This window comes from Mchenga conophoros, linkage group LG3 (assembly GCF_057382185.1).
Source record: "Mchenga conophoros isolate Kocher_MC1m ecotype Shallow Benthic linkage group LG3, M_conophoros_male_GT1.1, whole genome shotgun sequence".
In the NCBI taxonomy this organism is placed as follows: Eukaryota; Metazoa; Chordata; class Actinopteri; order Cichliformes; family Cichlidae; genus Mchenga; species Mchenga conophoros.
The window spans coordinates 49,709,734-49,720,286 of NC_140528.1; the positions used below are offsets into that span (position 1 = coordinate 49,709,734).

At 42.2% G+C, this 10,553-nt stretch overlaps 1 protein-coding gene across 1 annotated transcript; it reads left to right on the forward strand.

Annotated features, from left to right (window-relative positions):
* Positions 1 to 1,545: 1,545 nt before the first annotated feature.
* Positions 1,546 to 4,917, forward strand: LOC146579197 (type-2 ice-structuring protein-like). The gene is made up of 5 exons (XM_085262242.1): positions 1,546 to 1,709; positions 3,606 to 3,715; positions 3,805 to 3,933; positions 4,392 to 4,500; positions 4,641 to 4,917. Exons 1-5 carry the CDS (start codon positions 1,649 to 1,651, stop codon positions 4,706 to 4,708), a joined length of 477 nt encoding a protein of 158 aa, XP_085118368.1. The 5' UTR covers positions 1,546 to 1,648; the 3' UTR covers positions 4,709 to 4,917.
* The last annotated feature ends 5,636 nt before the right edge of the window (positions 4,918 to 10,553 follow it).

Consider the following 10,553-nt stretch of genomic DNA (forward strand, 5'->3'; position numbering starts at 1 on the left):
TTTGGCCCATTCCTCCATGCAGATCTTCTCGAGAGCAGTGATGTTTTGGGGCTGTCGCCGAGCAACACGGACTTTCAACTCCCGCCACAGATTTTCTATGGGGTTGAGGTCTGGAGACTGGCTAGGCCACTCCAGGACTTTCAAATGCTTCTTACTCCTTTGTTGCCCGGGCGGTGTGTTTTGGATCATTGTCATGTTGGAAGACCCAGCCTCGTTTCATCTTCAAAGTTCTCACTGATGGAAGGAGGTTTTGGCTCAAAATCTCACGATACATGGCCCCATTCATTCTGTCCTTAACACGGATCAGTCGTCCTGTCCCCTTGGCAGAAAAACAGCCCCATAGCATGATGTTTCCACCCCCATGCTTCACAGTAGGTATGGTGTTCTTGGGATGCAACTCAGTATTCTTCGTCCTCCAAACACGACGAGTTGAGTTTATACCAAAAAGTTCTACTTTGGTTTCATCTGACCACATGACATTCTCCCAATCCTCTGCTGTATCATCCATGTGCTCTCTGGCAAACTTCAGACGGGCCTGGACATGCACTGGCTTCAGCAGCGGAACACGTCTGGCACTGCGGGATTTGATTCCCTGCCGTTGTAGTGTGTTACTGATGGTGACCTTTGTTACTTTGGTCCCAGCTCTCTGCAGGTCATTCACCAGGTCCCCCCGTGTGGTTCTGGGATCTTTGCTCACCGTTCTCATGATCATTTTGACCCCACGGGATGAGATCTTGCGTGGAGCCCCAGATCGAGGGAGATTATCAGTGGTCTTGTATGTCTTCCATTTTCTGATGATTGCTCCCACAGTTGATTTTTTTACACCAAGCTGCTTGCCTATTGTAGATTCACTCTTCCCAGTCTGGTGCAGGTCTACAATACTTTTCCTGGTGTCCTTCGAAAGCTCTTTGGTCTTGGCTATGGCGGAGTTTGGAGTCTGACTGTTTGAGGCTGTGGACAGGTGTCTTTTATACAGATGATGAGTTCAAACAGGTGCCATTCATACAGGTAACGAGTGGGGGACAGAAAAGCTTCTTACTGAAGACGTTACAGATCTGTGAGAGCCATAGATTTTCCTTGTTTGAGGTGACCAAATACTTATTTTCCACCCTAATTTACGAATAAATTCTTTACAAATCCTACCATGTGGATTCATGGATTTTTTTTTCACATTCTGTCTCTCACAGTTGAAGTGTACCTCTGGTGCAAATTACTGACCTCTGTCATCATTTTAAGTGGGGGAACTTGCACAATCGGTGGCTGACTAAATACTTTTTTGCCCCACTGTATATCTTTGCTGAGCTTCAGTGAATATGTGATTTTAAGTCAGTAGTTATTATTTTGGTTTTGGTTAGGAAAGAAAGAAGTGTGATGAATGTTTAGCAAATTATGTACGTGTCAGTTTTTTTTCAGTGTTAGTTCCTGGTTATGCAAATATGTAAATATAAACGGTATTAAAACGCTGGTCTTAGAGAAGTTCAGCACCTCCACACTGGACAGTTCAAGCTACCAGCTGATACTGAAAAGAAATAGGAGAAGATATTCTTCAAAAGGTTTGTGACAAACTCTCAGATTATCTTGTGTGCTTTCTTTAATGAACTGCTAGACATTTTAGATTTTCTTTTTCAACAGAGATACTAACATTACCATGAAGCTGCTGACTGTGGCTGCACTTCTTTGTGCAATGATGGTTCGAACCATGGCTGTTGGTGAGTATTGCAGCATAATCTATCTATCTATCTATATATCTAGATATTACTGTTATAATTTGAACATGGAACTATAATTCCATGTATGCACAAATACATGCCTAAGAAATAAGAATTCCCCGCACTTTGTTAGTTAACCTACATATTTGTACACATACCTGCACCTGAACACTGTGAATCACTTAACAAATATTTCACTGTCTACTTGCATGACTTGTCAGTGATTGTTTATAGCATGATTAAAAAATACAAAATCTGTCAACCAGAGATACAGTGGGGCAAAAAAGTATTTAGTCAGCCACCGATTGTGCAAGTTCCCCCACTTAAAATGATGACAGAGGTCAGTAATTTGCACCAGAGGTACACTTCAACTGTGAGAGACAGAATGGGGAAAAAAAATCCATGAATTCACATGGTAGGATTTGTAAAGAATTTATTCGTAAATTAGGGTGGAAAATAAGTATTTGGTCACCTCAAACAAGGAAAATCTCTGGCTCTCACAGACCTGTAACGTCTTCTGTAAGAAGCTTTTCTGTCCCCCACTCGTTACCTGTATGAATGACACCTGTTTGAACTCATCATCTGTATAAAAGACACCTGTCCACAGCCTCAAACAGTCAGACTCCAAACTCCGCCATAGCCAAGACCAAAGAGCTTTCGAAGGACACCAGGAAAAGTATTGTAGACCTGCACCAGACTGGGAAGAGTGAATCTACAATAGGCAAGCAGCTTGGTGTAAAAAAATCAACTGTGGGAGCAATCATCAGAAAATGGAAGACATACAAGACCACTGATAATCTCCCTCGATCTGGGGCTCCATGCAAGATCTCATCCCGTGGGGTCAAAATGATCATGAGAACGGTGAGCAAAGATCCCAGAACCACACGGGGGGACCTGGTGAATGACCTGCAGAGAGCTGGGACCAAAGTAACAAAGGTCACCATCAGTAACACACTACAACGGCAGGGAATCAAATCCCGCAGTGCCAGACGTGTTCCGCTGCTGAAGCCAGTGCATGTCCAGGCCCGTCTGAAGTTTGCCAGAGAGCACATGGATGATACAGCAGAGGATTGGGAGAATGTCATGTGGTCAGATGAAACCAAAGTAGAACTTTTTGGTATAAACTCAACTCGTCGTGTTTGGAGGAAGAAGAATACTGAGTTGCATCCCAAGAACACCATACCTACTGTGAAGCATGGGGGTGGAAACATCATGCTATGGGGCTGTTTTTCTGCCAAGGGGACAGGACGACTGATCCGTGTTAAGGACAGAATGAATGGGGCCATGTATTGTGAGATTTTGAGCCAAAACCTCCTTCCATCAGTGAGAACTTTGAAGATGAAACGAGGCTGGGTCTTCCAACATGACAATGATCCAAAACACACCGCCCGGGCAACAAAGGAGTAAGAAGCATTTGAAAGTCCTGGAGTGGCCTAGCCAGTCTCCAGACCTCAACCCCATAGAAAATCTGTGGCGGGAGTTGAAAGTCCGTGTTGCTCGGCGACAGCCCCAAACATCACTGCTCTCGAGAAGATCTGCATGGAGGAATGGGCCAAAATACCAGCTACTGTGTGTGCAAACCTGGTAAAGACCTATAGTAAACTTTTGACCTCTGTTATTGCCAACAAAGGTTATGTTACAAAGTATTGAGTTGTATTTTTGTTATTGACCAAATAGTTATTTCCCACCCTGATTTACGAATAAATTCTTTACAAATCCTACCATGTGGATTCATGGATTTTTTTTTTCACATTCTGTCTCTCACAGTTGAAGTGTACCTCTGGTGCAAATTACTGACCTCTGTCATCATTTTAGGTGGGGGAACTTGCACAATCGGTGGCTGACTAAATACTTTTTTGCCCCACTGTACATGTACAACTATTCATTTGCTCCCAGCCAACAGTCACCTGGTCAAGAGGTCCAATGGTTGTCCTTATCGTTGGACTCGCCACGGTGATCGCTGCTTTTACTACGTTCCAACAACCATGAGTTGGGCTAGAGCTGAGGTGAGTTTCTTTTTCTTTTCTGATTAAACCACTTTTAACTGTTACTAATTACATTAAAAATTTCTGCTCTCTGTCACTCTCCACTGAAGAGAAACTGCTTGTCCATGGAGGCAAACCTTGCATCAGTGCGCAGCATCAGAGAGTACCAGATAATTCAGGGACTGACTGCCCATTATGGCTACCCCCAAATTTGGATTGGAGGAACTGATGCACCCCAGGTATTTTTTTTATTATTAGACAGTATTTGTTAGGTGTCTAATAAATTCAGTCAGAACCACTGTAGTCAAAATTATTTTTAAATTTCCACCTGCAGTGATTTATATCTAATGGTATGGCATGGCTATGAAGGTACCTGGTCTTTTCTGTACACATGTTGGAAGCCTAAGTCAGGGGAAGGAGCTAGAAGACAAAACACAACAGGCATAAATGATAACCTATACACTATGTCAAAAATATATGAACGGCAGACCTGGGGTTTAATTGGATTTAAATATGGGTTGTAGACAATAGTGAAACTACCAGTAGGCTAAAGGAGCTTAAAGAACATGCCCAGTGTGAGAATTTCCAGTTTTTACATAGAAGGTTGCGTGCTCAAAGTCAGATGATCTGCTAGAACTGTGGCTATGCTTAACATTTTGGCCGCCCTGAACTAATGTGTTCAATTTCTGTCTTCTAGGAGGGTATTTGGTTGTGGAGTGATGGCACCAGTTTTCACTATTCACACTGGTGCCCAGGAGAGCCCAATAATGATCGCAATCAGCACTGTATTCAGATGAATTATGGAGGTAATTTAGAAAACAATAATTAACATGATTGCTTAATGTGTTTGAAAGGTTTACGTGATCTAAGATAGAAGCTAATTAACTAGAGTTTAGGTTTTTGACTTTTTTAACATTTTACTGACTTCTACTTGTGAACCTTTCAGGTTCCAAGTGCTGGGATGATGTGTGGTGTGATGCTCATCTGCCATCTGTCTGCGCCAAGAAAGTCTAATGTTTCTTGGACTGACACTGATGTATGATGGTGTTTGTGTTTCGCTAGCTCTTACTTTATTTTATTTTGCAGCATTATATTTTTCCTCTCTATAGCACCCAAAGAAAATGAACAATCAACACAAGTTGGGCTGTCATTAAGGCCATGTGACTTTAGTGGGAGCAGACTTATTACAAAAGGATTGATTTTACATTTTTCTTCTGCAAAGAAAACTGTTCTCTTCTTTCTTTAAAATTGAAGCGTCAAGCAAGCATATCTCTGTGTTATGTCTTTTGTTTTGAGGTGTATATACATATTTACCAGATACATATATTAATATTTGTCTACTCTTTTATACATGTGTTAGTTCAATTACCAAATTTTTAAAAACTCATCACACATTCAGCAAACCTGGGGAAAAAAGTGCTAAGATTTGTTATACAAGTTTGCATTACCCATGTATCCTGCAAGCCCACAGAGGCAGAGGGAGGTTTGGAGCCTTCTCACATGAGTGCTGAGTATTCACATATGAGAGCATGAGGGTGGGAATGGATGTTTGTGTCTGTGTGTGCCTGTATGTCTGTGTCTATATGTCAGGTTGGGTATCAGGCGCCACCTCTCTGGGGACACCTCAGGCCCTCCAAGGTTTGGAGGCCTATCTCCACCCACCACCACTTCCCCTGCCGGTGGCGGACTCCCTCGGGTGTCGGTGTGTTGGTGGTTCTTTGTGTCTGGGGGTGGGCGTCCGGGTACACACCGGCTCACTCCTTGGCGGCCGCTTGTCGGGGCCTGGGGCCTGGGGCTCGCTCGGGCCCCTTTGGAGGTGGGGTGCCCCCGGCCTCTCGGCCTAGGGCTCGGTCACTCAGGCGCAGCTGGGGGCCGGCGGAGCTCACGGGCGCGTCACTGCAACTCCCCCTGACTTCTGCTCCGCGGCTGCTGGGCGAGCCCTCATCTGGGACTCTCCTCAGCTCTTACTGGGACAGTGGCGCGGCTGCCCCTCTGTTGGTCTTCCATGGTCTCTTGTGTTCTGGGGGCCTCTGGATGTCTGGAGTTTTGATCTCCTCCATACCCGCTTCACACCCTGGAGGACGGGGCTGTGGCCCCCCCACACTCCCTAGCAGATCATTACATGGAGAAACCTTTGGAATGCAAGCATGCTGATCCACACAGGTATGCACACATGGGTATTCACAGACGCGGACTAAAGCTTTCTTGGCTGCTGCCTCAAAGCACACTGTGCGCTGTCTATCTTGCGTGCTGCACAATATCGTTTATTACTTAGTAAATACTGATATCTATGACTAGCTAGTTTATTGTGATGGTGCTTTGTTTTCTCTATTATTATGTTGCTCTTTGTTGTTTGCTGTCTCCTCTGTTTGTTTTTGTTTGTTTGTTTGTTTGTTTTTTTTCTCCATACAGGTGACCCAGAAGTTTTTTTTTTTTTTTTTTTTTTTGTCTCTCTTCCCCCCCCTTCTCACCGTCTCTTCTCCCCTTTGGTTTTCTTTCTTTCTCTCCCCCTCTCTCTCTCATTCATTCCCCCTGTCCTATTTATTAAAAAAAAAAAAAAAAAAAAAAAAAAAGACATAGGATGAACTGAAGCTCTGCCATCACGTAATGTCGCATACTGCTGTTTCTGATGTCATTTAGGAAAAAAAAAAAAAAAAAAAAAAAAAAAAGATGAATTATGGAGGTAATTTAGAAAACAATAATTAACATGATTGCTTAATGTGTTTGAAAGGTTTACGTGATCTAAGATAGAAGCTAATTAACTAGAGTTTAGGTTTTTGACTTTTTTAACATTTTACTGACTTCTACTTGTGAACCTTTCAGGTTCCAAGTGCTGGGATGATGTGTGGTGTGATGCTCATCTGCCATCTGTCTGCGCCAAGAAAGTCTAATGTTTCTTGGACTGACACTGATGTATGATGGTGTTTGTGTTTCGCTAGCTCTTACTTTATTTTATTTTGCAGCATTATATTTTTCCTCTCTATAGCACCCAAAGAAAATGAAGAATCAACACAAGTTGGGCTGTCATTAAGGCCATGTGACTTTAGTGGGAGCAGACTTATTACAAAAGGATTGATTTTACATTTTTCTTCTGCAAAGAAAACTGTTCTCTTCTTTCTTTAAAATTGAAGCGTCAAGCAAGCATATCTCTGTGTTATGTCTTTTGTTTTGAGGTGTATATACATATTTACCAGATACATATATTAATATTTGTCTACTCTTTTATACATGTGTTAGTTCAATTACCAAATTTTTAAAAACTCATCACACATTCAGCAAACCTGGGGAAAAAAGTGCTAAGATTTGTTATACAAGTTTGCATTACCCATGTATCCTGCAAGCCCATAGATTTATATATGTGTCTCCATAAGTTGATTCTGTTCATCTGGACGTAGCAACGTCCAGATGAACAGAATCAACTTTTGGAGATGTACTTACCTGGATGATTGAGCATGCATCAAGACGTTTATATATGTGCTGTCAGATTAAGTGGGCATGTGCTGACAATTTCATCTATTTTTACTATGCGATTTCCTGTCAACAATATTCCTACTACAGCAGTCCTATCTATTTGTGAGCCTTTCTATATAGCTAAAAATGAAAAGAAATTTGTATACACAGTTCAATAAAGAGCATTACAATACAAAGAATTGTATCTGTAGCTTACTCTGTGTGCGTGTGCCCATCTCTGAGAGCACAGAAATCATAAATTGAAACCCAATATCCATCATAGTGAGGATAATAAAAGACGACAAAACTCTGACAATTTTAGGCAAATTTTGGAGTGTAAATAACAGTATTTAGAGAGGCAAAGAGAGGAGATATCAAGTGTACCTGGGGGCACCTGAGTGGAGTCAACACCAGAAAACTGGAAGAAAGTAGACCAACACCTATACCACCACAGGCAGGCACTGTTGGGAGGCAAGTTACAGGGAGGAGTGCCCAGAGAGGGCAACTCAGTTAAATACACAAAACACTTCTGTGTTAAAACATTTAATCAGGCTAAAATACAATTTAACAAGCCTAAGCAAGACAACAACAATGGAGACCTAGAGTATATTAAAAAGCAGGAAAAAAACTCCTGGGTCCACTCTACTAAATTGCAGACCCCATACTCAGCCTGTTCTCACTCCCGAGGCGTAATATAGTGACAATTTATCAAGTCCTGAGGAACGTGAAAGATGACCTTCTGCGTTCTTATGCTACACGCTGGGTTATGGATGAAATCCAGCAGAATGACACTCTGCTGTAATAGACGTTCCAGCCATGTATTCCAGCCCGAACCCTAAACTTATCCCTAACGCTAACCAGTGCTTTAATGACGTTAGATAGTGTTTTCCAAAGTGATCTAAGTAAAATGAATGTACGTGTGTAGATTAATTCCAAACAGTTCTCATGTTTAACCCAGGCAAGGAGTGACTGACTGAATTCAGGCCAATCTTTTTTTTCTTTTCTTTTTTTTGCCTGTCCCGTTTGGCTCTTTTGGCATCAGAATTATTGTCTAAAGGCAAAGAAAGATGCCCAACGGATTTACTTTACCAAATGGACCATCCCAGCCTTGCCGTAATCGTCTATTTGATTCACCTTTTATTGTTTATTTTATTTTATTTTCACTTCCTAAATACGGGACAGACATGACTGGGGATAAGAAAGAGGGGGGAAAAACAGCGGAGAAGAGGGATGGTGATAAAGGGCAAAAAACAAAAACCAACAAAATAAGCAGACAAAAAATACATATATCAATCACCTGGATCACCTGTTGAGAAAGAAAAAAGAGAAAACAAGCAAAAAAAAAAAAGAGAGCAATATAATAAACAACATCATCATGATAATCTATGTGAATATAACCTCCAAACCGTGGAGGGCCTGAGATGTCCCCAGAGAGGTGGCGTCTGATACCCGACCTGACATAAAGACACAGACATACAGGCACACACAGATGCAAACATCCATTCCCACCCTCATGCTCTCATATGCGAATACTCAGCACTCATGTGAGAAGGCTCCAAACCTCCCTCTGCCTCTGTGGGATAAAATTGAGGCACAGGCAGCCAGAGGGGGGCAGAGGGGGGGATGCCTGACTTTGACTATAGTATATACAGTAAGGTATAAACGAGAAGGTATAAAATGTCACTGTATGTGTATTTGTGTGAATGTGTATATCCATCCATCCATCCATTCGCTTCCGCTTATCCTTTTCAGGGTTGCGGGGGGCGCTGGAGCCTATCCCAGCTGTCTGTAGGGCGAGAGGCGGGGTACACCCTGGACAGGTCACCAGTCTGTCGCAGGGCTAACACACAGGGACAGACAACCATTCACACTCACATTCATTCACACCTAATGGCAATTTGGATTATCCAATTAACCTATCCCCACAAACTGCATGTCTTTGGACGGTGGCAAGAAGCCAAGGCAGAAGAATGTGTATAGATTTTTTAAAATTTTCTTCATGATATAACATTGTTCAGACATGCCCTGTAAGGACAAAATCATTTCTGTGGGAATTTCCATTCAGATTATGTCCAGTTTATGTCCGCATAAATTTAAAGCATGAAAGGTGAAGAGAAAATCTCCGTCCCGGTTTCCCTCCAAGGCGTGAGCACCGATAAGCAGAGTTTTGTCCTTTCCTTATAAGACTCCTAATTATTCAAAGTAACACTCAAGTATGCCGTTCAGCTGGGTTAGTTACAGCGCTGGGAGTAGCTTGGGAGAACAAGGAAACACAGACTGCTTCAGGTTGCCTTCCCAAACCAACTCAAAGGTTTATTCAGTACAAAACAGCTTATATAGAGGAAAAAAAGGTTCATGTGTCAGCAGGTTCTCAGTTCAAACCGGTACAGACCAAATAAGGAAACGTCTTCCTGCCTTGTGAGCAGAGAAGTATCCTTTGTATAGCTCAGCTCTTCAGTTACAATTTATGATCATCCCAGCAAAATACACTCCTAGACATAGAATACAGAGTTCTTTCATTAGTGAATTCTGAAACAAACCACCTGGCTTTTTAACAAGCTCTTTTCTAAAAGATAAGGAAGGGAGGATGGGAGTAAGGAAGTGGTCTCGTCTCTGTGGTATTTTCGACCTTGGGGTACCAGCCTGTGATTCTTACACATCAATTCTTGGGTCAGAGAGAAAGAGAAAAACAACTAGTAAATGGGCCTTATTGAGTAACAGTTTTCCTGTATAATATCACAATAAAACAATATCCTGTAAATGCTACCATGGTATCAAAATATCACAACAAAAGGCACTCCTTAACTTTCATAAAATCATAATCCCGTGCATATCTGACGTTTTAACCAATCAGATCACAGATCGAGGAAGCGAAACTGATGTCATTGCTGATCATTTCTGAAAGCAGACTGGACAGACTGCATTCACTCATGGAGTAAGAGGCACAAACACACCTGAAAGTGGCTTCATAGAAGAAGAGGACACGCTTCACTCAGCTGTTCACACAGTCGGCGGTTCTGCTTTGATGTGTGACTGATATCTGAACTGAATAACCGGGAAGTTTGAGTGCAGAAAGAAGCACACGAAGAAGACTGGAGTCTCTGAATCTTTCTCTTTGAGACTGTGGACCTGCTGTTATGTATACATAATGAGGATTTCATGGAGTCTTTTCTCTCTGTGGGATGTGATCATCTGCTTGAATTTCTCTAAAGGCAAATACATGTTTAATTTTCACTGCATTTGACCGTTTCTAAATCATTTAGCTGCTTAAATGCTAATGCTGCTGCTTGTTCATAGCACAACATTGTTGAGTTTGTAATCGGGTAGCGGAGGCGACGTCTGGGTTCAACAACAGGCTTTACAGCGGCACTCCATCTTGTTACCTTTACTTTCTTCTTCTCCCCTCTCT

Excerpts from the sequence above, each read along its gene's own strand:
- LOC146579197 (XM_085262242.1), top strand. The coding sequence starts at position 1,649 with ATGAAGCTGCTGACTGTGGCTGCACTTCTTTGTGCAATGATGGTTCGA. Across the intron at positions 1,710-3,605 it reads GGTTCGAACCATGGCTGTTG|CCAACAGTCACCTGGTCAAG; the intron begins GTGAGTATTGCA and ends ATTTGCTCCCAG. Across the intron at positions 3,716-3,804 it reads TGAGTTGGGCTAGAGCTGAG|AGAAACTGCTTGTCCATGGA; the intron begins GTGAGTTTCTTT and ends TCTCCACTGAAG.